This window comes from Microchirus variegatus (assembly GCF_963457635.1).
Source record: "Microchirus variegatus genome assembly, chromosome: 11".
Taxonomy (NCBI): Eukaryota; Metazoa; Chordata; class Actinopteri; order Pleuronectiformes; family Soleidae; genus Microchirus; species Microchirus variegatus.
In genome coordinates, this window is record NC_139812.1 from 648,394 (window position 1) to 670,751 (window position 22,358).

Genomic DNA, 22,358 nt, shown 5'->3' on the forward strand with positions numbered 1-22,358 from the left:
ATAGGAACTTTATTAGTCGAGTGTTTCTTTACTTTCTTTCTTTACGGAGAGTCATGTTTTTTTTTAACAGTCATGTCTAGAAATCACAGAGAAAACAAAAAAGAGTCAGTCCTGTTCAGCACTACTGTCCATCTGTGTGCCAGAGGTGACGAGTTAAGGCTCATCCTGGTGCTGAGGTCACACACGCACACATACCAAGGTCAAAGGTTGGCTTTTATTCCAACTCCACCAGCAGGTCGCCCTCTCCCACTGTCTCTCCTGGCTTACAGTGGACACTCTTCACCTGGACACATGAGGACACAACATTTGACACTTGTATCATCCAGACAAAACAGCACAACGTGTAAACAATCCTTCCAAACAAACTCGTCTTAGGAAATATCTCTATCCACATGGAACAACTCCAAAACAACTCCAAAACAACTCCAAAACAACTCCAAAACAACTCCAAACGCTGCAGATGTACCAGGAGTGTAAAGTCACACATTACAGATAAACAGCACTTTTATCACGTCATTTGCTCTCTCTGCTCTTAACGTTATGGAATCTCACGTCAACAGCAGAGAGTGAGACAGTGTCCACAACACCACTCTTCACGTTTGTTCTGCGTAGGCCTAGTCTACACACATTGACCTAAATATTAACTTAACTTCTTTCATGCAAAAAAATTCAAGCACTTACTTTCACTGACATGTCTCGTTGGGGACATTTTCAAAAACTTTCAAGGGCTTTAAATTCACAAACTTTAAGTATTTCAGTTTTCATGTCGTTACCTTTGCTTGTTTGACTGCAGTCAAACTGTTCTGCATCTTCATGGCTTCAATCACACAGATCTCCTGACCTTCAGCAACCTACACACACACACACACGCACACACACACACAGTATTACATACAGTCAAACTGACAAACTGATCTGAGTCTGCAAACATTTAAAGGTGAAACATTTGGTGAAATGATTTTAACTTGAAAGAAATTGAAGATAAAATAATGAATAATCACTTTTATAAGTGTACAATCAACTGATTGTATGCGGGTTTGTTTCTTCAGTTAATCCAGAATGAGGCAGCCATTTGGGAGAACCATGTAAATACATACTGTACATTCAAATAACATTAAAGTGACGCTAAAAACAATTGAAATCATGTTTTATGAAGTAAAAGTCTCATGGAGGATCAGTTTTCATCTAGAAACGTATTATATTCCTCCATCCAAATATCCGTAGTCCAAAAGCTATTGGTTGTGAAAGAAATACAGTCATAGTTTCATGAGATTCTGAGCACTTTATCTAAAATACAATCACTTTCAACAATTTCAAGCACCTGTACAAACCCTGTTTATTGTGTAAATATATTTGAATTTCATATCAATTGACTATTTACACATTCCCCAACAGTGAAGTAAGCATTGCTGTACATAATGTACCTGTAACTGTGTAATTCTGGGTTGATATCAATGTTAAAAAAAACAACAATCTATACTCATCTGTATGTTTTGTTGTTTTATTTGTGTTGTTCTTTTGTTGCAGGGACATTCTTTCAGCTCTTTACGATCTCAAATCAATCACACAAATGTATGAAATAATCTCATATTCAACTCCTTATTGAGCCATAAGGTGTTTCAGTGCCACAGCCCAGATAAACATCAGTGTATCACTGAGGGTCATTGATGACTCAGTGGTTACCATGGGTACAGTAGGTCTGTTGTTGTTCTTGTAAATATACTGTTCACAGAAGTACAGTGTTACCGTATCTCCGGGTTTGACGGACACAGCCACAATAGTTCCTGGCATGGGTGAACGCAGGATGCTGCTGGTGTCCTCTGGAACTTTCTCTGGCATGTACGAGTCCAACTCTGCCGTCAACTTGGACAGAACGCGCAGCTGAAACTGCACAGAGACACACAGTGGCTTCAGATTAAAGGAGCAGTGCAGTCTGTCGACAGGTCCTGGTCTGGTGTACGATTGCAGAAGTGTCAAGTGCTGATCATTGTGCTCAAGGCCGAAACTAAAACTTATCAGAGTATGTGAAGTCAGATAGAAGTGAAGCATGTGTAAAACCTAAAGATAAATCAACTGTTCACTTCTAATGTTTGTTCAGTTTAATGTCAAAGAAGAAACAATGAAGACCGTCTTGACGAGGTGTAGCCGCACACACACACACCGCAGAGTCAAAAGTCATCATCACATGTGTCTCTGCACTGTAGTGATAGTGACTGCATGACTCCTCACTTCACTAACACCATCTTCTGGTTTGAAAAATGAATCACAGTAAGTAGGACATATGCATCAGTTAGCCAACAGGGGGCCAATCTGTTGGTTCCAAAAGAAGAAGTCAGTTTGAATAGAGTCGTCTCACTTTATTTAGAATATCAGTAAACATTTTCCTGAAGTAATGATCTCAATCACTAGTTTCAAGGCTTCTTCAACAGAACATGACGTGAGTTTTTCAGATTATGTTCCCATTTAGAGGAATGTGACTGAAGGCTGGTATTTATATACCAATAAGAACCTTGTTTTGAGGTTGTTGGAATCACAAATTTCAGCTTTGACTTATTATTATTACCATTATAATAATAATAATAATAATAATAATAATAATAATAATACTACATTTTATTTGAAAGTGACTTTCGTGGCATTCATGGACACCATAGAAAAAAATCATAACTTGTATGTTTTCTTTAACTATGAGCGCATAGTAAATCTGATCTGTCACTCACTAAACTCTCTCTCTCACTCTCAGTGGCTATGCAACAGCGCATCAGGGATATAAGTGCTGTTAATATTAGGGCTACAACTAATGATTAATGTCAATTAATCTGTTGATCATTTAGTCCGTATTGTTGAACAATTTTGATTGGTGTGTGCAATAATATAATATATAATAATGGCAACGTAATTAATGGTTTTACAAATTTGTGAGAAGAAAAAAAAAAATCAATATTGCAACAGTTATGTAACACACCTTATTTTAAATGTGTTTATAACAGAACATTTTCTGTCACTTTACTTATAATAGATATTATTAGGAGTGAACTTACATTAATATGCACTTGTCATGCTAACATCGCCTGAAATGACCTACTTTGATGACACTGGCTGAGGTAAAATGAACACTGCATGTTAGAGCTAACCCTAAACTACAGAAGGTCTACAGAAGTGAACCTGTGTGACGTTTACTGTATGTGACTGTAATCACTACAGGTGTGTGTGTGGACATGCAAATGTACCGATGTGCCCAGGAACTGCAGGACAATCCTTCCTGTGGCGTCTCGAGACAGACACTGCAACACGAGACAAAACAATCATCATGTATTCATTTCAGATTTCAGAAAAAACACACGTCATTTACAACATCTGTGTGCGTGTGTGTGTGTGTCTGTTTTACCTGTAGCATTCTGTGTGAGCCATTGACGGTGACCGGCAGCAACGGGGAGGACAGGTTCCACTGTCCACTGACTTCCACTGTTCCTCCATCAGTATTGACCTACGACACACATTATTCTGTCATTTACTGTCCTCATGGTCACAAACACTCAGACCAAAAACAGTGACATCACAGTCTAAACCAGAACTGGAAACTTTAAACTATATAACGTCTCATTTGCAGGCTACAAATTCTGTTTATGTTTTGATTTTCGTGATTTGATAAGTTGCTCCACCAATACCACAGCAAGTTGCACTTAAACTCAAAAGTTTATGATCATCAGATCATCTGATGCATCAGTTATTCCCTTAATTGCAGCACTAAAGTGTGTCTAAAAGTGTCTTAAAGGGATAGTTTGGAATTTTGGACATAAGACCTAGTATTTTCCAACTCAGCCGATGTGATGGAGACGTCTGGAGACGTTTTCAAGAAATTTAATTCAGTTCTTCTAGTTGCCAAGTTCGCTGGTGCTATGTCAATGGTACATGTTAGCATGGCATTAAAAACATGACTGATTCCGCTGCTGCTGAGAAAGTAGTCCCTCAAAAATGGATGATTCATGCGATGGGAGGTTAGTTTTGTTTCTAGTTTCTCACACCGACTCCACAGTGAACCCGAGGCAAATCAATTAAAACACTAGACTATTGATGTACATATCTGTGTTGATAGAATAATATTTGAAACAAAACTAACCTCTTACAAAACTGACAAAACTTAAGTTTGACTTTGTATGGTGAAGTAATGCAATTGCAATCAAAGATATTGGTAAAAGAAGATTCTAATGACCACAGTTTTACATCTCTTTTTTCATATATCATATATTTTTCACAAATACTCACCGTATAAACATTTCCTGCTTTGGTAACCTCCATGGAATAGCGTTCCTCCCCCAGCTCCACACACAGCTCCCAGCAGCTACACTCCACTGGGGTGGAGGTCACCCTGTTATATAAACACACACACACAGAAAACTGAATCATTTTGGTTTGTGGACAAAACGAGACCTTTGAGAACATCATTATTTAGAGGTTTGGGAAATACTGGACAACATTTTTCTACTGATTATATAGACCAAACAACTAATCAATTAAAATAATAGATTAGTTTTCAATTATGAAGAAGAAAATAATCAACATTTAATTGATTATGAAAATAATCATTATTTGCAGCCCTAATATTTACACACTGACTGATGGAGGCATGTTGGCAAAATGTGACTTCTAGCTTCTTAGTGAAGGGGGGCAGTGCAGTCGGCATGTACCCTATAGAACCACACTTCAAAAGAACTGAATGACTCCTATAAATAATAATAAAAAAGGAGACGTACCTACTCAAGTTTACAGATCTGCAGAAACACCAGACAAAACCTGTTCAACTCAGTACGAGTATATCACAGCGTGTTGTTTGTCCACATCGCATCCTCACCTCAGGTCACCCAGGAACTTCTGTGAGCGGAGCTGAGCAGTGATGTAGAGGGCAGCAGCTGAAGCCAGCAGCTCCCTGCGACTGTCCACCTGCAACTGGTGACCCTTGAAACCGTCTGGATAAACCTCAGGCAGGAAGTTAGTGGTGATATCACCAGAGATGAAGCGAGGGTGCGTGATGATTTCTCGCAGGAGGGGAATGTTGTGGGTCACACCTAGAGAAGACATGCATTAAAAATAAAAAGTAATGTTTAAGACTGACAAGTCTTAGCTCATGTTTACTGTAAATAAAGTGTTGGTCTACCTCGGATTACGTAGTTATCCAGAGCGTCTTCCATCTTGGCGAGGGCTTCAGCTCGTGTGGCTCCATAGGTAACCAACTACAAGTAGAGACCACTTTTATAGTTTATAAAACTGCACATTTGTTGAGTGGCAGCATTCTGTAACCTGCTTTCAACTATAATATCAAAAACAAATCAAACAAAAACAAAATTGAAAAAGGCATTTACATTTCAGCATCGTGAGGAAGCACTGCTGCTTCGTTCATCATTCATCACTAAAGTAACTTCTGCAGACAGCGACTGTACAAATCTCTGCATCTATGGCTGACAGCTTATTGAAAATTGTCAGTTTGGCTTATTGAAACCAGGAAGTGACCGTGCATGCAGTCAATTCTGACCACTTGTTCCTGGAAATGTGAAACACAGCATTAACAAAACCACACAACTTCACTGACCTTAGAGATCATGGGATCATAGTAGATGCTGATGTCACTGCCCTCCTGGATACCACTGTCAACACGCACCTGACAGAACAAGGAATCCACAAAAAATGTTAACAGTGGGAGGACAAACATTTTGGTGAACATTTGATGTGAATGGATTGTGTGTGAGCAGGACATAATATGAAGCAGTACATTTGATAAATCATTTACTAATCTATTCAGGGAATACTAATACAGGCTTCCCACACATTTTTACCAATTAACTTTCAAAATATTTCCATCATATTTTCACATGTTTTACCCAACTTCCACGACTGGCCCTATCACAAGCCATCTCTTTTTTGAGCTACATCCATCCATTTTCTACCACTCTTACTACAGTCATTTAAAAGCCAGACTTGCCTGGCATTTCTGCAGATTATCATCCTGTTAGAGCTGGCCAACCTCACCTGGAAGTGAACATAATGTGTACTACTTTTGTCCCATGACATGTGCATCCTGAGGGAATGACGTTCATGCAGATTGGAGTCTTACAACCAATACATTTAATATAAAATCAAGAAAAAAAAAGATCTAAAAACATTAATTCTAAACTCTTTCCAGGCCTGGAAAACACTTTTTATAATTTCACAACTATCCCGACTGTGAGAACACTAATATATGTCCATTCTCAGATACATCTTACTTTGTGAGCTGCACATTTCTCTCTCTCTTTACACACTTACATTGCTGATGTTGAGTGGCTCTTGGTATTGAGACAACCGTCCGATGGAGGGAAGACCAAATGATTTGTAAGGATCCTAACAGAGGAGAACAAAGTGACATGGTTAGCCAGCATTGACAGTGTTGTCTCACTTTATTCTTAAAGAGCCCATATCATACCCTATTAACCCAAGTTAAACTAGGTCCTGGTGCCCTAATGAACATGTCTGTGTCATGCTTTAGTCAAAATATCATAAGGATGAAGCACAATAGCAGTTCAATAATCTGCCAAAACAGCCTTTTTCAGAACGCTCGGTTTTGTGCCTGGTCATTTACATGTGAATGAGACCCAGGTAAATACACATCCACTGCTTCCAGGGGAGTGTCGATCTAACTTACTTATCATATTATTGATCCACACGTCACTCACTAAAGGCCACATTACTGCAGCGGCACGTAACTGTTGCGTTCAAGGTGTTTTTCTAGCATAGGAATTTACACACACGATCAACAACAAAGGGCTTGTGAAGCTTGTGAAAATTTTTTTCATAAATAAAATATATCCACTGGACACACAAGTCCTCTGAGGCTGGAAGTTTGTGTAAAACACTGTGCTCCGCTGTGCAGCCACTCTTCCTCCCTCGCCTGCAGTCTCGTATTTCACAGGGACAAGGGGGAGTTACGGTGGAGCTGTGAAGTACTCTGTGAAGTACTCTGTGAAGTACTCTGTGAAGTACTCTGTGAAGTACTCTGTGAAGTACTCTGTGAAGTACTCTGTGAAGTACTCTGTGAAGTACTCTGTGAAGTACTCTGTGAAGTACTCTGCCTGGCGGGGTGCCAACATTCACGGTGAAATGTCTGCACCGTCGTCACTTGGTCAGGAGGTGTAAACATCGCGTGTTTTATCGCCTACACTTACACAAAGTGGAACCACTAAAACATGACTGAGTCTTGTTTTTTCACATTTTGGGGACTGGTATGGCCCACTGAGTCCCAAATATAAGTACTAAAAGATTAAAAAGTTGATTTTGCACAATATGGGCCCTTTAAAAAGATCTGCTTCAAAGATCGGTTCATACACATGAAAATAAACCCGCTCTTTCTATAGTTTTTCATAGGCTAGTTTTCTTTTCTTTTCTTTTTTTTTTTACACAAATTCCCGTTACTTATCTTTAAATCAATACAGAGATGGCTGACAGCAATGCTCGTATTGCAGGCTTTTTCGGATCAATTTTCATAAAAACTTTTTTCGCCCGAGTCCATCATGAAACAAAAACAGAGTGGTTTCAGCAGCAGTAGAAAAGTCTGTACCAGCTTTCTAGCTGGTCATGCTGCGTCTTTGGAGATGGAATGCTGTGTGCCATAAAGAGGTGTTGTAAAATGTGAGGTTCAGTGGAAACCGATTCATTCAGTTCATCAATCACAAAAAAAACATGTAATTCCTTAATGCAAAAACGGTGCCTACCTCTGCATAGACACGACTCTCAACAGCCCAGCCATTTATTGGAATGTCTTCCTGTTTGTGCTGCAGCTGGTAACCCTTGGCGACCCTGATCATCTGCTCCACCAGGTCCAGTCCAGTGATGCACTCTGTGATGGGATGTTCCACCTGAAGTTATAGGTTAAAGAGAGAAGATGAGGTTTTGGAAAATGCTTCTCATTTAGCAGATGGAGTTTTCTAGTTATAATAGAAAAGGCATGTAAGTGATCCTTGATTTATGAAAGTTTTTTAGACAGTTCCACTACACTATAATATATATCATTACACTTTGGATATCAACATATCATGATTTTATCTAGTTTAAAAAGCTGTCGTATTAATAATAATTCAGTTTAATTTCATTTATTTGATTAAGACAATGCACATTGATCAACATATCAGCAAAAGCCGGAGTTGGCACATTTGCTATGTCATCATATTATGTGGAATACATAAGTGAAATACACTTCTATCACCCATCAGACATAAAAGGTAGTTCCTGAAATTTTATTTTGCATGAATACCTACTTTACATAGGAGTGAGCAAATAATGACTTTTGTTCTCCTGTAAAAGTTGAAGCTTTGAGCCTGTAAGTATTGAGAATTCACTTAATACATAACTCATTTGTAACATTTGCATTTCACTTCAAAGTAAAAGGGAAAACTTAAGTTTTACTGAAATATAAATCAAATCAATATTTCTGCCAAGCTTAAATTTTTCCTTTTACTTTGTGATATATGCATGTATAAATGTCAAATGTCGAATTTAATTAAATTTTTTCAACCCAGCCCCAGGCTTAACGATGACACTGGTTAACATAATCAACCTCTAGTAACATCTGTAAGTATAAGCTCGACACTTTCAGTTATTGATTTTAAAAGGAAAATAAAGACAATAGCACAGTAGTACTTTCATTCATCGCTTGAGCACTTTTGGGTCTACCTACCCTAATACACATTGAATAAGTACGCTTCGACATGTTTTAGTGCAGACAGCATGTGCATGCAGTGACACACAGTCCTGAGATTCACCTGCAATCGTGTGTTCATCTCTAGGAAGTAGAAGTTCTTGTTCGAGTCAACCAGGAACTCCACGGTGCCTGCAGAACTGTACTGCACAGCCTTGGCCAGCTGAACCGCCTGCTCACCCATCGCCCGCCGTGTGACCGGGTCCAGGAACATGCTATAAGGACACAATAAAACCAAAACGCTAAGTATCACCTCAGTGATTTTTTTAAAACCAATTCCACAACTTTAGATTAAAAGCTTGCAGTGTGTAACTTTTGTTGTTGTTGTTGTTAATATTCTGCCTCTGTTTGGTCTTTGTGAACAGAAATGATGTACAGAAACATTACTTATAGGTTGTGTCCTTCATCTGAAGCCAGGCTCTGTAAAGCAATACTCTAAGCCAGGGGTGTCAAACTCAAATACAGAGTGGGCCAAAATTTTAAACTGAACAAAGCCGCGGTTGAACAAATTAACCTTTTAATAGGGACCCAAACAAGTTTTGCATTGAATATTGAACAAGCAAGGCTTATATAACTTTATAGTGACATGCAAAATCGAGTTTCAAATAATAATAATAATAAAAAAATATCAATGGCATATCAAATAAAATTTTAATAAAAATTGAATGCACCTTAAATACAGGATAAGCGGTAGATAATGGATGGATAAAAATTGAATGCCTCTTTTCTATTTGCAGCCTTCTGAGGTAAATATCAAAATAAACTTTTTCCACAGGCTAATAATACATTTGAAAATAAAATAACAATAATGAATGAATCAAACATTCAAGCCTTGAAGTAGCAAGAGAAAGTGCATGAATAAAACGTTAATTATTGCTCAGTTTGCTACACTGATTTGCTTTAACACTGAATATGGAACAAGCAACGCTTATATAACTTAATAGTTCAAAATCAACTTTCAAAAAACAAAAGAAAAAACATTAATGGCATATTAAATAAAATTTAGATAAAAAATTGAATGCCTCTTTTCTATTTGCAGCCTTCTGAGGTAAATATCAACATTAACTTTTTCCACAAGCTAATAAATTTGAAAATAAAATAACAATGAATACAAAACAACAGCAGAGCATTATGGGATTTGTAGTATTAGCGGTGAATGCTGTGTTACAGCGGTGGTGCCACTGTATAATACCGGCGGGCCAGCTCTAATGTTAATTTGATATTGCCTCAAGGGCTAAATGAAATTACACGGCGGGCCAGAATTTGACACCCATGCTCTAAGCCCTGACTAAGGGGTGTAGCTGCAGAGCAGGGGCAGGTGGAGCCGAGAAGCACTTATACCATAAAACTCCTAAAAGACTGGCTTTTTGAGCAGTAGAAAGATAGAGTTAATGGATTTAATTTGCACTGTGTGAACCCATTTCATGACAGTTGAATCTACAGACATTTAAATTGACTGTAAAAGCTCTACAGCACTACAGTTTTAACAAACAACTCAGTTCATCAATTGCCATAAAAGAAAATCAGTCACACTGTTGAGACATTATTTCTCTTACCTCAATTAGCACTGTTGTACCTACTATTGTATATGTTTTTCTTAAATGCTCTAAAGTGTTATTTATGACTCTACTGTGCATGCCAAGTGTTTACAAAATCATACATTTATACAGCTCCAAGCAGCGTGATGTTCCTGTGACTACAGTTGAACATATTATTCAGAAGGTCCAACATACTGTAGCCAAACTCCCTGGCTAGCAGCAAGAGGAAATTTGATGACAAATTGAAGAGACAGATAATACAAATGGTTAAAGAGCCCAGAACGATTTCCAAAGAGATTAGAGGTGAACTCCAAGGTCAAGGTACATCAGTGTCATATCACACCATCCGTCACCAGTTGAGCCAAAGTGGACTTAATGGAAGACGACTGAAGAGGACACCACTATCCATCACCACAAAGTAAATCATAAAAAAGTGAGACTGGAATTTGGCAGAGGAACATGCCGTTGTTGCCGTACCAGAATAAAGTGTAATTGCATATCCACATCCACAAAGTGATGCACTTTAAATCTGTTACAGACTAAAAAAACAATGTTAAAAAGTTATTCTTTGTTGTAAGTTGATCTATATATTGTTTTCTTTAATGTTAATAAGCATACAATGTTATGCAGAGGTGTACTTATAACAATTTTATAGACAAATTATACCATATACGGAGGAGAGGGGGGGGGAATGTTTTCTTCATCCTAAAGGAAGCACCGAGTTAAGGGTACATTATTTTTGTCCAGGCCAGTTTCATTAGTTTTTTGTTTTTTTTAAATGATTATTTTGAAGCACAATTCAAAATCAATGTCTGATATTCATTACTTAATTTTCAATACATTTTTGTGTTATTTTAGTGACCATTGTGGGTTTTTCTTCATTTAACAATTTTGTCCACATGTGTATCTTCAGTTGCCGTTTGTTGTTAAAACCAAGTCAGTTAGATTTGCCCATGCTGATTTAAAATAAGCAAACAAACAACTTGTGAGGGCAGACACACCTGGGAGCCTCTTCTACCACCTTCTGGTTCCTCCTCTGGATAGAGCACTCCCTCTCATTCAGCCACAGACCGTTGCCATGTTTATCAGCCAGCACCTGCAACAAACACTCAATGTTGACTCGCTCTTTTATTTGTTTTTCTGTTTCATTTTCAACCGTTTACTTTTGTGTCACTGTAGCTGAGCAACAGCTTTTTTGTCACCAGTGGTCGACACCACTCTCAGTAGATAATAAATGTAACACTTGATTCTGACAGTACACATAAAAATTAAGGCTTAGATCAGTATTCACGAGAAAATATTTGCTTTTGTGTGTTCTGTGAACATTTGTGTTTTTATTTTGTATATTGTCATATAACCATTCCATATTGTTTATGAGTTTGTGAATGGATCACAGAGATCTTAAGTGCAGGAAGTGTTCTGTCTTCCAGATAGATGATTCCGTCCAAGAAAAACATTTAAAGCTTAACATTGTTTGGAAACAATCTTTCAATTAAGTTATGCATGGAAATGTAATAATTCAGATCCCAAAAACGTGTTATTGCTCATTGAAAACATTACATAAGAACAGACCTGTGTTTCACATGTTCAGTACCTGTATTTCTATATGTCTGGGGCCGTCTATGTACTTCTCAATGAGCAGCCTGTCATCACCAAAGCTTGATGCTGCCTCCTGGGATGAGAACCGAAAACCTTCCCTGCAACAGAGCACATACACACATGCTTTTATAGAGAGAGAGTGTTAGTATGAAGGACACAGCGGGACATTGAAACCATTTTAAATCAAATTACTTTTACTTTTGATACTTTCAATTTTACTGGAGTAATATTTTACATTAATTATCTAAATTTTACTCAAGTATGTGGTTTGTGTATTTCATCTACCACTGCCTTGAACAAAACATCTGACCCCCAATTGGTGTGGGTGCAAATAAAAATAAGGAGAAAAATGATGTCAAATCATCAGCAGTTTAACACGGGTAGACGACACAACACACCCAGAAGGAATGACAGAAGGAGAGGAAGAGAATACCTCGTCTCATCATCATTCCAAGCAATCCTCATTCCTTTCCCTCCTCCTCCAGCAGATGCTTTGATCATCACTGGGTAACCTAGCAACAGTACAAGAATAAAGAAACACCACAATTGCAAGGACGCATTTCGAAAGGTACATAATCGGTTGCCTTTGGTTTACATTCAACAACATGACCTTCAAGTACCTGCTGTAGCCTACGCAGCTTGACACAAGAAATTAAATGTGGCTCCACAATGTAATCAGAGGTTATGGTTTTGGCATAGACAAAAAAAAACATCAAATTTGGTTTACGCTGCCAAAAAGCTTCGTGCCAATCCATGGTGACAGACAGGGGTTAAATGAGCCAGAGGACAAGCAACTAAACTCTAAACAGAAGGTAATTATGTAACAAATGGTAGAGGATATTCACATAATTGTACCATGTCTGTAAAAAAGTAATGACTTACCAATTTCCTTTGCAATCTTCACAGCATCTTCAGCAGTCTGAGATCAGATCAGAACAGATAAAAGGAGGGCTGGGTGATATGGGAAATATCTTATACAATATACTTTTGTATCATGATATATATGGATTTAGGATAAACTAAATCTGGATAGTTTAGGCTAAATCCAGATATAGGAGGTATACAGTTAGGGCCATAAATATTTGGACATCAACACAGTTCTCTTTATTTTGGCTCTATGCACCACTACAATGGATTTGAAATGAAACGAACAAGATGTGCTTTAACTGCACACTTACAGCTTTAATTTCAGGGCATTTACATCCAAATCAAGTGAACGGTGTAGGAATTACAACACTTTCTATATGTGCCTCTCACTTTTTAGGGGACCAAAAGTAACAAGTGAGAGACCAGACGGTGTCAGAGTTCTGTCCACAAATTCAGATATGCATGATTTGCTCATCTGTCCAGAATTGCTGTTGTTGTTGTGATTACATTTGGTTTAAAATTGTGGTAAATATTGTCATTGATATGTACATGTACGAGTGTGCATGTGTAAGTAAGGAGAATGTAAAGACACACAATTAGAAATACTTTTAGTATCGCTCATTACCGTGTGCATTAAAATTAAAGATGTACGTAAAGTTGTACTTGTACACGTGCAGTACAGTGTAGGTGAGCTCATACCTTCACAACTCCATCAAATCCTGGGATAGTGTTGACCTTAGCAGCCTTAGCTATTAGCTTGCTCTCTATTTTATCGCCCATAGCCTGGATAGCATGGGTATCTGGACCAATAAATGTCACGCCCTCTGATGCCTGGTAACAAAACAATGGTATTACAATGTTAAATCAGATTTATTATAATACCATATAGAGAAAAAAAGACCACAATAACTGCTAGGCTAGCTGCACACGCTTCATGTCACATAATGGCTATTAAAGTGCTATTAACTGTAAAAGAAGCAGTGTCTGTAAGGTGGCAGTCATCTTGGACACGACTCCAGCAGTTTGAGCCGCCGTCTATCATTAAGCTACACACATTTTCTGAAGCATGACACATTCAGAAAGTCATCTTTAGGTGCATCTGAATCAATGAGCACAGTGTTCACTGTATGAAACATAATGTGAACAATCCAAAAGGCTGGGTGATGTGGGAAATAAAGTTACAGATGATACATTCCCGTTACATTTTAAACAAAATTGTGTTTTTTTTTTTTCATCTTTTACATTTTCAAAATAACAGAAAAAGAAAAAGAGCCACAGCAAAAGTTTGGGCACCCTGCATAATTAATACCTAGTAGCGCCCCCTTTGGCAAGTATGACAGCTAAAGGCTTTTTGTAGACAGCCAAGAGTCTATGAATTCTTGCTTGAGGGATTTTCGCATTCTTCCTGACAAAAGTCTTCCAGTTGTGTGAGATTCCTCGGCAGTCTTGCACACACTGCTCTTTTGAGGTCTATCCACAGATTGTAAACAATGTTTAGGTCAGGAGACTCTGAAGGACATGGCAAAACCTTCAGCCTGTGCCTCTTGAGGAAGTCAATTGTGGATGTTGAGGTGTGCTTAGGATCATTATCCATTTGTAGAAGCCATCCTCTTTTTAACTTGAGCTTTTTTTACAGATGGAGTTACGTTTGCTTCCAGAATTTGTTGGAATTTAATTGAATCCATTCTTCCCTCTACCTATGAAATGTTCCCTGTGCCACTGGCTGCAATATAACCCCAAAGCATGATCAATCCACCCCCATGCTTAACAGTAGGACTGATGTTCTTTTCATGAAATTCTGTGGCCTTTGTTCTCCAAACATGCCTTTGCTCATTCCGGCCAAAAAGATCTAGTTTCCAAAATGCCTCAGGCTTGTCTAAATGTCCTTTTGCAAAATTCAGACGCTGAATTTTGTTGTGAGGAATCAGGAGATGTTTTCTTTTGATGACTTCCGTGAAGACCATATTTGAGCAGGTGTCGCTGAACAGTTGAACAGTGCACCACAACTCCAGACAAATCTCCCTGGAAGTCTCTTGCAGTTAAAAGGAGGTTCTGACTTGCTTTTCTCGCAATCCTACGAGCAGTTCACTACGATATTTTTCTCGATCTTCCAGGCCTTGTTTTGACCTGCACTGTTCCCGTTAACTGCCATTTCTTAATTACATTCAGAACAGAGGAAATTGGTGCCTGCAAATGCTTTGCTATCTTTTTATAGCCTCCTGCTTTATGGGCATCAATCATTTTCAGTTTCAGAGTTCTAGGCGACTGCTTCAAAGAACCGATGGCTGGGTTTTGCATGCCACTGTATATAACATGATCTTGCCTCGTTCACTTTTCACAGCTAGACAAAGATAATAATAATAATAATAATAATATCTGGTCATAAAGTTTATCAGTATTTGTATTGTAGTGAAGGATCATACTCACCAGTCGCTTTGCAAACTCTTTGTTTTCAGAAAGAAACCCATAGCCAGGATGAACCTTCAAATAGAAAATACTTCAAACTTAGATATTTTTCTTTCCAGAAGGCAGAGAAACATTTAGGCACATAACGTAAAGTTTGCGGGAAAAGAAGCAAATAACATTGTTCACAGTGCACGTGTGAGATGCACGTCTATTTGTACTTTTAGAGCAAATGGTACCAGCATACTTTGGTGTCAAAATGAGTGCCTGGTACGTCGTGTTTGCCTGCAAGTCCACGCACTGAGACAAGGCAACACCGCAAACACTATTCACACATTATTTCAGTGAGCGGTAGCTGTGCGTGCAAGCACCTGTGGGGATGTTGAGTACAAACAAAAGGTAATGCTGCCATCCAAAAAACATCCAGAATTAGATGTTTTTGTTTATGATAAAATAATAAAAAGTTTTTCTCCTTAACCCCTAATCATTTATTTAAAATTTGCCTAAAATGCTTAAAAAATAAAATAACATGGGCAATTAAAAGCAGACCGAATCAAAAACCGTGAACCAAACAACCAAGGTGCATATCAAACAATAGGCTTTATTATGCATCCCTATTAGTTACACCACATCTAAAACTATGCACCTGGTAAGATATTTTGAGATGTCTATGTTTATGCCAGATGTGAAATTCCCTTTGGATATCCCTGATTTGTCACTGTGCATTTAACTTTTGGCCATCAAAATCTAATCAGTTCTTCTAAAGTCAAAGTAAACATTTGTGCACAATTGTATTTGACCGGCTCTTTCATTGACACACTTATTAGTGCCACAAATCAAGTTACATAGCCCGTAAAATAAATAAATGAATGAATTAAATGTGAACTTAGAAAACAGAGCCAGGAACAGTGGGGTTATAAGAGGCCGCTCATTTGTATTTAGCTCACTCTTATTTAGCTTTAAACATCCAATACCATGTATTGAATCCAGCTAATTATTGGCTAAGGTACACATGACTACAGGCCTATATATGCTGTTCTACTGAAATACAACAGAGGAAATCAGGTAACACAAATGGAAATTGCATTACTTTTCTGTTGATTTCAATGGAAAATCATTCATAAATAATATCTCCTGCTCTTCTACATTTATGTTCTTTTGCTCGTACTCCAAGTGATGTGTATATAACTTTGAAACAACCCTTCTGAGGCTATTTCATGAGTAAATCAATTCATTTGATTTTGACACACATTCACAAGGAAAACCAAGCACGGCACGGTCACAGAGATATTTGCCCACTAACATCCAATCAGTTTATCCTTGAGTTCAAGAGAACAGTGTTAAAATAATCATGAGAACATTTTTAAGATATCGCGTCAACAAATATAATGGACGTGAACATGATGCCTTGGTGTCAGTGACCAGTGGCTTTATGTTTTTAGCGTGAATCAGTGCTTACGGCTTGTGCTCCGGTCACTCTAATGGCCTCCATGATGGCGTCCATGTTGAGGTAGCTTTTACTTGTGGGGGCGGGGCCAACACACACTGCCTCGTCAGCCATCTTTGCATGAACCTGGATGCACACGGACCACGGGAAGACACAGTTACCACACATTTCATAGATCACTCACAGTGACTCAAAGAATGAGCCTTAGCCCCCAGTCGGGGGGGCTATAAGGTCATTTAAACAGATATTTATTTATTTACCTTTAATGGAACCAGGTTAGTCTCATTGAGATCACAGATCTTTTACTAGAGAGATCGGGCCACGATAGCAGCAATACAGTTACAGCATTAAAAACAAAAATCAGATGACAAATAATTATCCAAATAAAAACATACTTATATAAAAGCATGTTTCAGATTATAACCTCCATGTTTCCAAATTAAAAGTGAGATTATTTGACCCAGAATGGCTTTATAGATAAACATATACCGCATGTAAGAAGAGTAGGGGTGTTACGGTTCACCAAACCCACAATTTAGTATAAAACTTCTATTAATCCCTTAACTTTCCAGGAATACAAAAACATTTGTCTTAAAATCATTTAAGTCTGGTGTATTTAGCTACAGCGCTGCTGAAACCCTGTGATCGCCAGCAGAATGCAAACCTTTTTTCGCCACAAGCTCGGGTCGGATGGTTGTGTGATTCCTCATCACTACAACCTGGGTTTCATCACCATCCATTTTGTATTTATTTCTCCTTAGCACACACTTTCTCCCATGTTCTGTGTCGCACAAGATTTTCTTACGGTTTATTGTGCAGCCCTACCATGTAATGTTTCCCTTTTTTGTGTTGGTCTGTGACAAAAAAAAACTATTGAAATAAATTAAAATGCGTGGTTGCAACATGACAAAAAAGGGAAAAGTTCAAGGGGGATCGATGCTTACGCTGTACATAGAAATGCTTGATCTTCTGGTCTGTCTGCTGTACAGAGTTGTGTTTTAAATGTTTTATGAGAGCCAGATCTTTTTCAGAATTTAAATTAAGCCACGAGATTTGTACATTTGAGAAAGCCTGCTCTTGGATAATCATTACAAAAATATATGACCAGCAGTCAGAGGTTAAACAATAATGAGCATGAAACAAAAATGATGAAAGCAATTGGTGCTGGCCGAGTACTAATCAATCACTAAATTAATTGCTAAACTATTATAATAATAAATTTCAGTATTTTTAAAGTATAAAAATAAATTCTTCAAACTCAGCTTCTTAAAAAACAAAACATGTCATTTAAAAAGATCATCTTTTTGAGGTTTGAGGAACTACAATCAACATTTTTCAACATTTATTTTAACCAAACAACTTCCGATTAAGCGAAAAAATTATTGACAGATTAATCAGTTGTGAAATTTTGCATAAAGTACGTTTTCTGTTCTTCCTCTGGTACATCTCACATCCCCCTTCTTCAAAAACAAACTGGTACGCAAGCTTCTTCTGGTGGTACTTAGAGGAAAATAAGAAACACTGCTCTACTGTATATATATGTGTTCCTGGGGCAAAAGCAGCAGTTGTTGACACATTTCTTGGGACTTTAACCGCACATATGGTGACTCACCGAACTGGAGTCCACATCACTGTGCACAGCTACAGTCTTGATACCCATCTTCTTACACGTCTTAATCACCTGATAGGAAAACACAAGCATTAAAACTGATGCTTCTGAACTAAACTCTGAAACGATCGATGGATACTGGTAACTAGGGATAGGCATTTCTATTTGTCAGATACTCTAAACACCAGTGCATGAGAGCTAGTGAAAGCACTGCATGGTTCACAGCATGTTGAGCTAAGGGGATCAGCTTTGAGGTGCATTCAAGAAACCTGCATTTTCATAACTTCTGCAAACACACATGTAGTCCACTAACTACATTTCTTGCATTAATAAATGCACCACAACTTAGGCCGTTACTGGAATAGAAAGACTTGTTTTACAGATACAATACTGATAAAATATTTGTTTTGTATCTTTTTAATATAGTCTGAAAGGTCGTAGTAACTGAGCGACTTTTTATAATCAAGTGAATAGTCGAATACTCATGCCCATCCCCACTGGTTACAATGTGTTTCCACAGTGTGGAAATGTATGATTAATAAAATTGAGAAAGAAAGCTCCAGTGAGTGTACAATATGTTTGACAGTTTGGATTCTTTTTGTCTTACTCTGCAAGCTATCTCTCCTCTGTTGGCGATGAGGATCTTATCAAAAGTCTGTGGGAGGAAACAGCAGAGCAAACGGATTAGAAGCGTTTGTCATTGGCACAAAAAGACAAGGACTTTCGGCAATGACAAAACAAACATAGAAAATACAAATACTTTCTTTACACTCTCAAAGTGAAAGGCATTTTTTTTTTTTTTTAATCATTCCGAGTAGCACAAATGTTTGCATACTGTACATGCACCAAATTGTAATGTAAATGTAAATACAACCCCCCAAATAAATATCTGATATGACTAAAATTGTAACAGTTATGGGAAAATATGAAATTCTTCATTGTTGCTGTTAGGACTGCAACGACTAGATCACTAATAGTCGACGGCAAAATTAGACGTCGATATTTATATATATATTCTAATATTTTCTCGGCCAACATATATAAATACATTCAAACTTATTTTGGGGAAAAATAAGCCCCAATGTAAGCTGAGCCTCATATATCATGGTGCCACTTCACTTCAGCTATGCATGAACATTAATAGAGGAAACACTTTTTAAATGATTCAGACGCACCTCTATCGGTGAGATAATTGGCCAAAGTTTTTTTGGTGCAGTTTGTAATCTGACTGGTCGACTAGTCCTTACAGTAGTCTATGACTACACAACTATTGAGTTATAGTTATAGCCCTAGTTGCTATATCTTACTTCAAAATGTGTAAAATTTAAGATACTGTATGTCACATTGCTTGACTAACAAGACCTACAATCCTGCCTCTCAGCCTTTATTTTATATTATTTAAATTTCATTGAATTATACATTTTAAACTGTACTTTCTTTGGATTTTTGTATTGTGGAATGTAACATTGATTCCTATGAGAAATATCAATTAATCGATTGTTAAACAATTACTAAATTAATCATCAACTTTGAGTGTTTTTTTTTTAATTGTTTTTTGTTTTTTTAAAATTGATTTTTCAGAAACAAATTATTTTATTGTTTCTTTGCTCCATATAACAACAAAATAATTACATTTTAAAAATTATTTAGATTTTCTTCTGATGGTTGATGAATGATACGTTACCTTTTCACTGGGATCGTAGACCGTGGAATAGTGTGACTTGTTGTGCAGTGCACAGCATCTTGACTGGAGTGAGCCATACTGCACAAACACAGAGATACACAATATATAAATACAAATACAAGTCTATCCTTCCAACCTTTTTGAGTACAATATCACCTCATTCTATCCAATTCAATGTTTCCCCTTTTCCTTTTAAACACAATTTAATTCTGCGCACTGCTCCTTTAAGTATAAGCAAAATAATTTCAGAAAAATATCACAGACAAACAATCAGTGTTAGATGAACATGTTTGCTCCTATTTGGTCATTACATTTTTTTCACTTTCACTTTTTAGTAACACTGTGTCAGTTTTGATTGGCATCCTCTGTTTCATGTCAAAACACCTGTGCCCCAATTTTGAATCAAAAACTATTCTGTATTTTTAAGCCGATCGTGTCCATTTGGAAACTGAAGGTTCAGAAACACTTTCCTGCACCAAAGTTAACGGATAAAATGAATGGTTTTTACATCACACACAGAAGTTATTACTACTCCATTGCTACCTCAGGAAGAAATGTGTTATTTAGTGATTTTGAAATGATTAATTTACTTTTATCTTAACCAAATAAAGCCTCTTTTATAAGCGCAAGGCATCGCGGTGCTAGCCTCTGCAGACGGTTGCCCAAGCCTTATGAGGAAGTCCTGAAGTGTTTCTGGTTGGTGTGCAATGGGCATATAATGTAAAGCCCATTCAGAAAAAAAATTAATTACGTCAAGAGGGCTGGTATATGCTGATCATCAGATTGGTGGTCAATAGGGATGCACGACCGATAAAATAGTCATTCAACACTCATTTCGACTCATTTGAAAACATTTGTTGGCGTTTAGACAACGGCCTGTCGCTTTGAATGTCTCTCTTGTCTGACTTTCATCTTCTTCAGGGTCTGTAGATTAATCTAGTCCATATTTGAGAGGTCTAGGTACAGTGGTTTTGGATCAGGACCTGGTCCAAAGTGGTCTATATGCTGAAAAAACGTTGAAATGTGCCTTTATTGCATTTTCACAAATAGAATAAAGGTTTCACAAATCAGAGAGTGTGTTTTTATGAATCTTCAGAGTCTGTAGATTAATCTAGTCCAGATTTGAGAAGTCTAGGTACAGTGGTTTTGGATCAGGACCTGTTCTAATGAGGTCTGAGTATAAAACAAAAACGGTGCAATCTCCCCTTTAGAATTTTCATAAATTAAATAAAAGCTTCACAAATACAACAGTGGATGTCATGCAAGGTTAATGACTTACCTAACATGTCTAAAATGTTTTCACATCAAGAAGTGTCACAAAAAACAGACAACAAGTGTACAAACAGTCGCACTGCGCATCAAGTTTATTTCCTCTTAACTTTCCCCTTAAGTGCCGAATCGGATGCTAACTTCAGGGTCGTCTTTCATCGTCTCCTGTGAAGAAGCTCTGTCCCCGTGTGTGAGCTCATGTTTCCCGCTAACACCGTCAGTCAGCCCCGCTGTGCTCGTCTCTGCTGCTCCACACTGACCCACTGTCCTCTGCTACACTCACCGCGGTTGTATTGTACAGTCGGGTTGTGTGGCTGAGTTGGGCTCACCTTCACAGCGAACAGCAGCCTGCTGAGAGACGGAGAGAGACCGTGCGCCGCCATGTTGCCCCACTGTGACGCTCACTTCGGCACGACGTGATGACGTCGTAGCTTTTGTAATAATGCGTTATCCGACTGCGTCACCACGGAGACGCCTCGAGCCTTTATACTTCTGACACGCGCTGCAATTTCCCGCCCGATCAGTAGGGGTCGCTGCGCAAGGTTGTTGCGCTTCAGGCTACCGTGAGCAATGGCGTCCGAGAAAGAAAGAGAGAAAGACTGTTGTTGTTGTTGAAACAGTGGCCGTTTCTCACTTTTCTGTGTCACGGGACGCAGTTTTAAGATCATTTGAGGCGAGAAATTGGCCATTTAGAGTCTAAACATGTGCTGTGTGTGTTAAGATATGACGTATTTATAGTTTGGCAGCGGCGTTATCGGCGGGGATCAGCTCCGCGTCCTGAGGACCAATCGTAGCTCTTGCCGTCGACGCAGAGGCTCTTCGACAGGCTCTACGTCGACGCAGAGGACTCTGCGTAACCTACGCAGAGCACTTTACGCAGAAGTATAAAATTGGGCTTAATCCAGGGCCGCTCTTTGATCTCCCCTCCGCTATGGGGTCACGTGGTCCACCCCCCCACCCCATTGTCCTCCTAACATGATGTTTGCTGTCAGTCTGTTTGAATGGTGTCTGGAAGCATCGGAGACTTCTGTAAATATTACTTCTTCTTCTTCTTATAATAATAATTCCAATTCCCAGGAGGTTATAGACTGTGAGGTGTAATGCCGCCCTCCACAGGCTCGGTTTCGTGGCTCATCCAAATATATATCTTACTGTAAATAATAACTGCACTTTTTATCACAATAGGTTCTCAAAGTTTTGATACCCGAGGGCCAATT

The 22,358-nt window shown here is 38.2% G+C and overlaps 1 protein-coding gene across 1 annotated transcript; it reads right to left on the minus strand.

Moving 5' to 3' along the window:
* Window positions 1-8: 8 nt before the first annotated feature.
* Window positions 9-21,584, minus strand: pcca (propionyl-CoA carboxylase subunit alpha). The gene is made up of 23 exons (XM_083898168.1): window positions 21,471-21,584; window positions 19,873-19,950; window positions 18,796-18,843; window positions 18,192-18,260; window positions 16,592-16,705; window positions 15,157-15,210; window positions 13,429-13,560; window positions 12,745-12,781; window positions 12,296-12,374; window positions 11,858-11,960; window positions 11,265-11,359; window positions 8,790-8,940; window positions 7,743-7,886; window positions 6,301-6,375; window positions 5,588-5,656; window positions 5,156-5,231; window positions 4,853-5,066; window positions 4,267-4,369; window positions 3,389-3,487; window positions 3,231-3,284; window positions 1,747-1,887; window positions 774-851; window positions 9-283 (listed from the first exon to the last, which is right to left on the minus strand). The coding sequence occupies exons 1-23, from the start codon at window positions 21,522-21,524 to the stop codon at window positions 215-217; spliced, it is 2,136 nt and encodes a 711-aa protein (XP_083754294.1). The 5' UTR covers window positions 21,525-21,584; the 3' UTR covers window positions 9-214.
* Window positions 21,585-22,358: the final 774 nt, after the last annotated feature.

Coding starts and splice junctions, on each gene's coding strand:
- pcca (XM_083898168.1), bottom strand. CDS start 21,524: ATGGCGGCGCACGGTCTCTCTCCGTCTCTCAGCAGGCTGCTGTTCGCT. Junction 11,360..11,857: donor CCAGACATATAGAAATACAG/GTACTGAACATG, acceptor TGTTTGTTGCAG/GTGCTGGCTGATAAACATGG. Junction 1,888..3,230: donor TGCAGTTCCTGGGCACATCG/GTACATTTGCAT, acceptor GTCTCTGTGCAG/TTTCAGCTGCGCGTTCTGTC.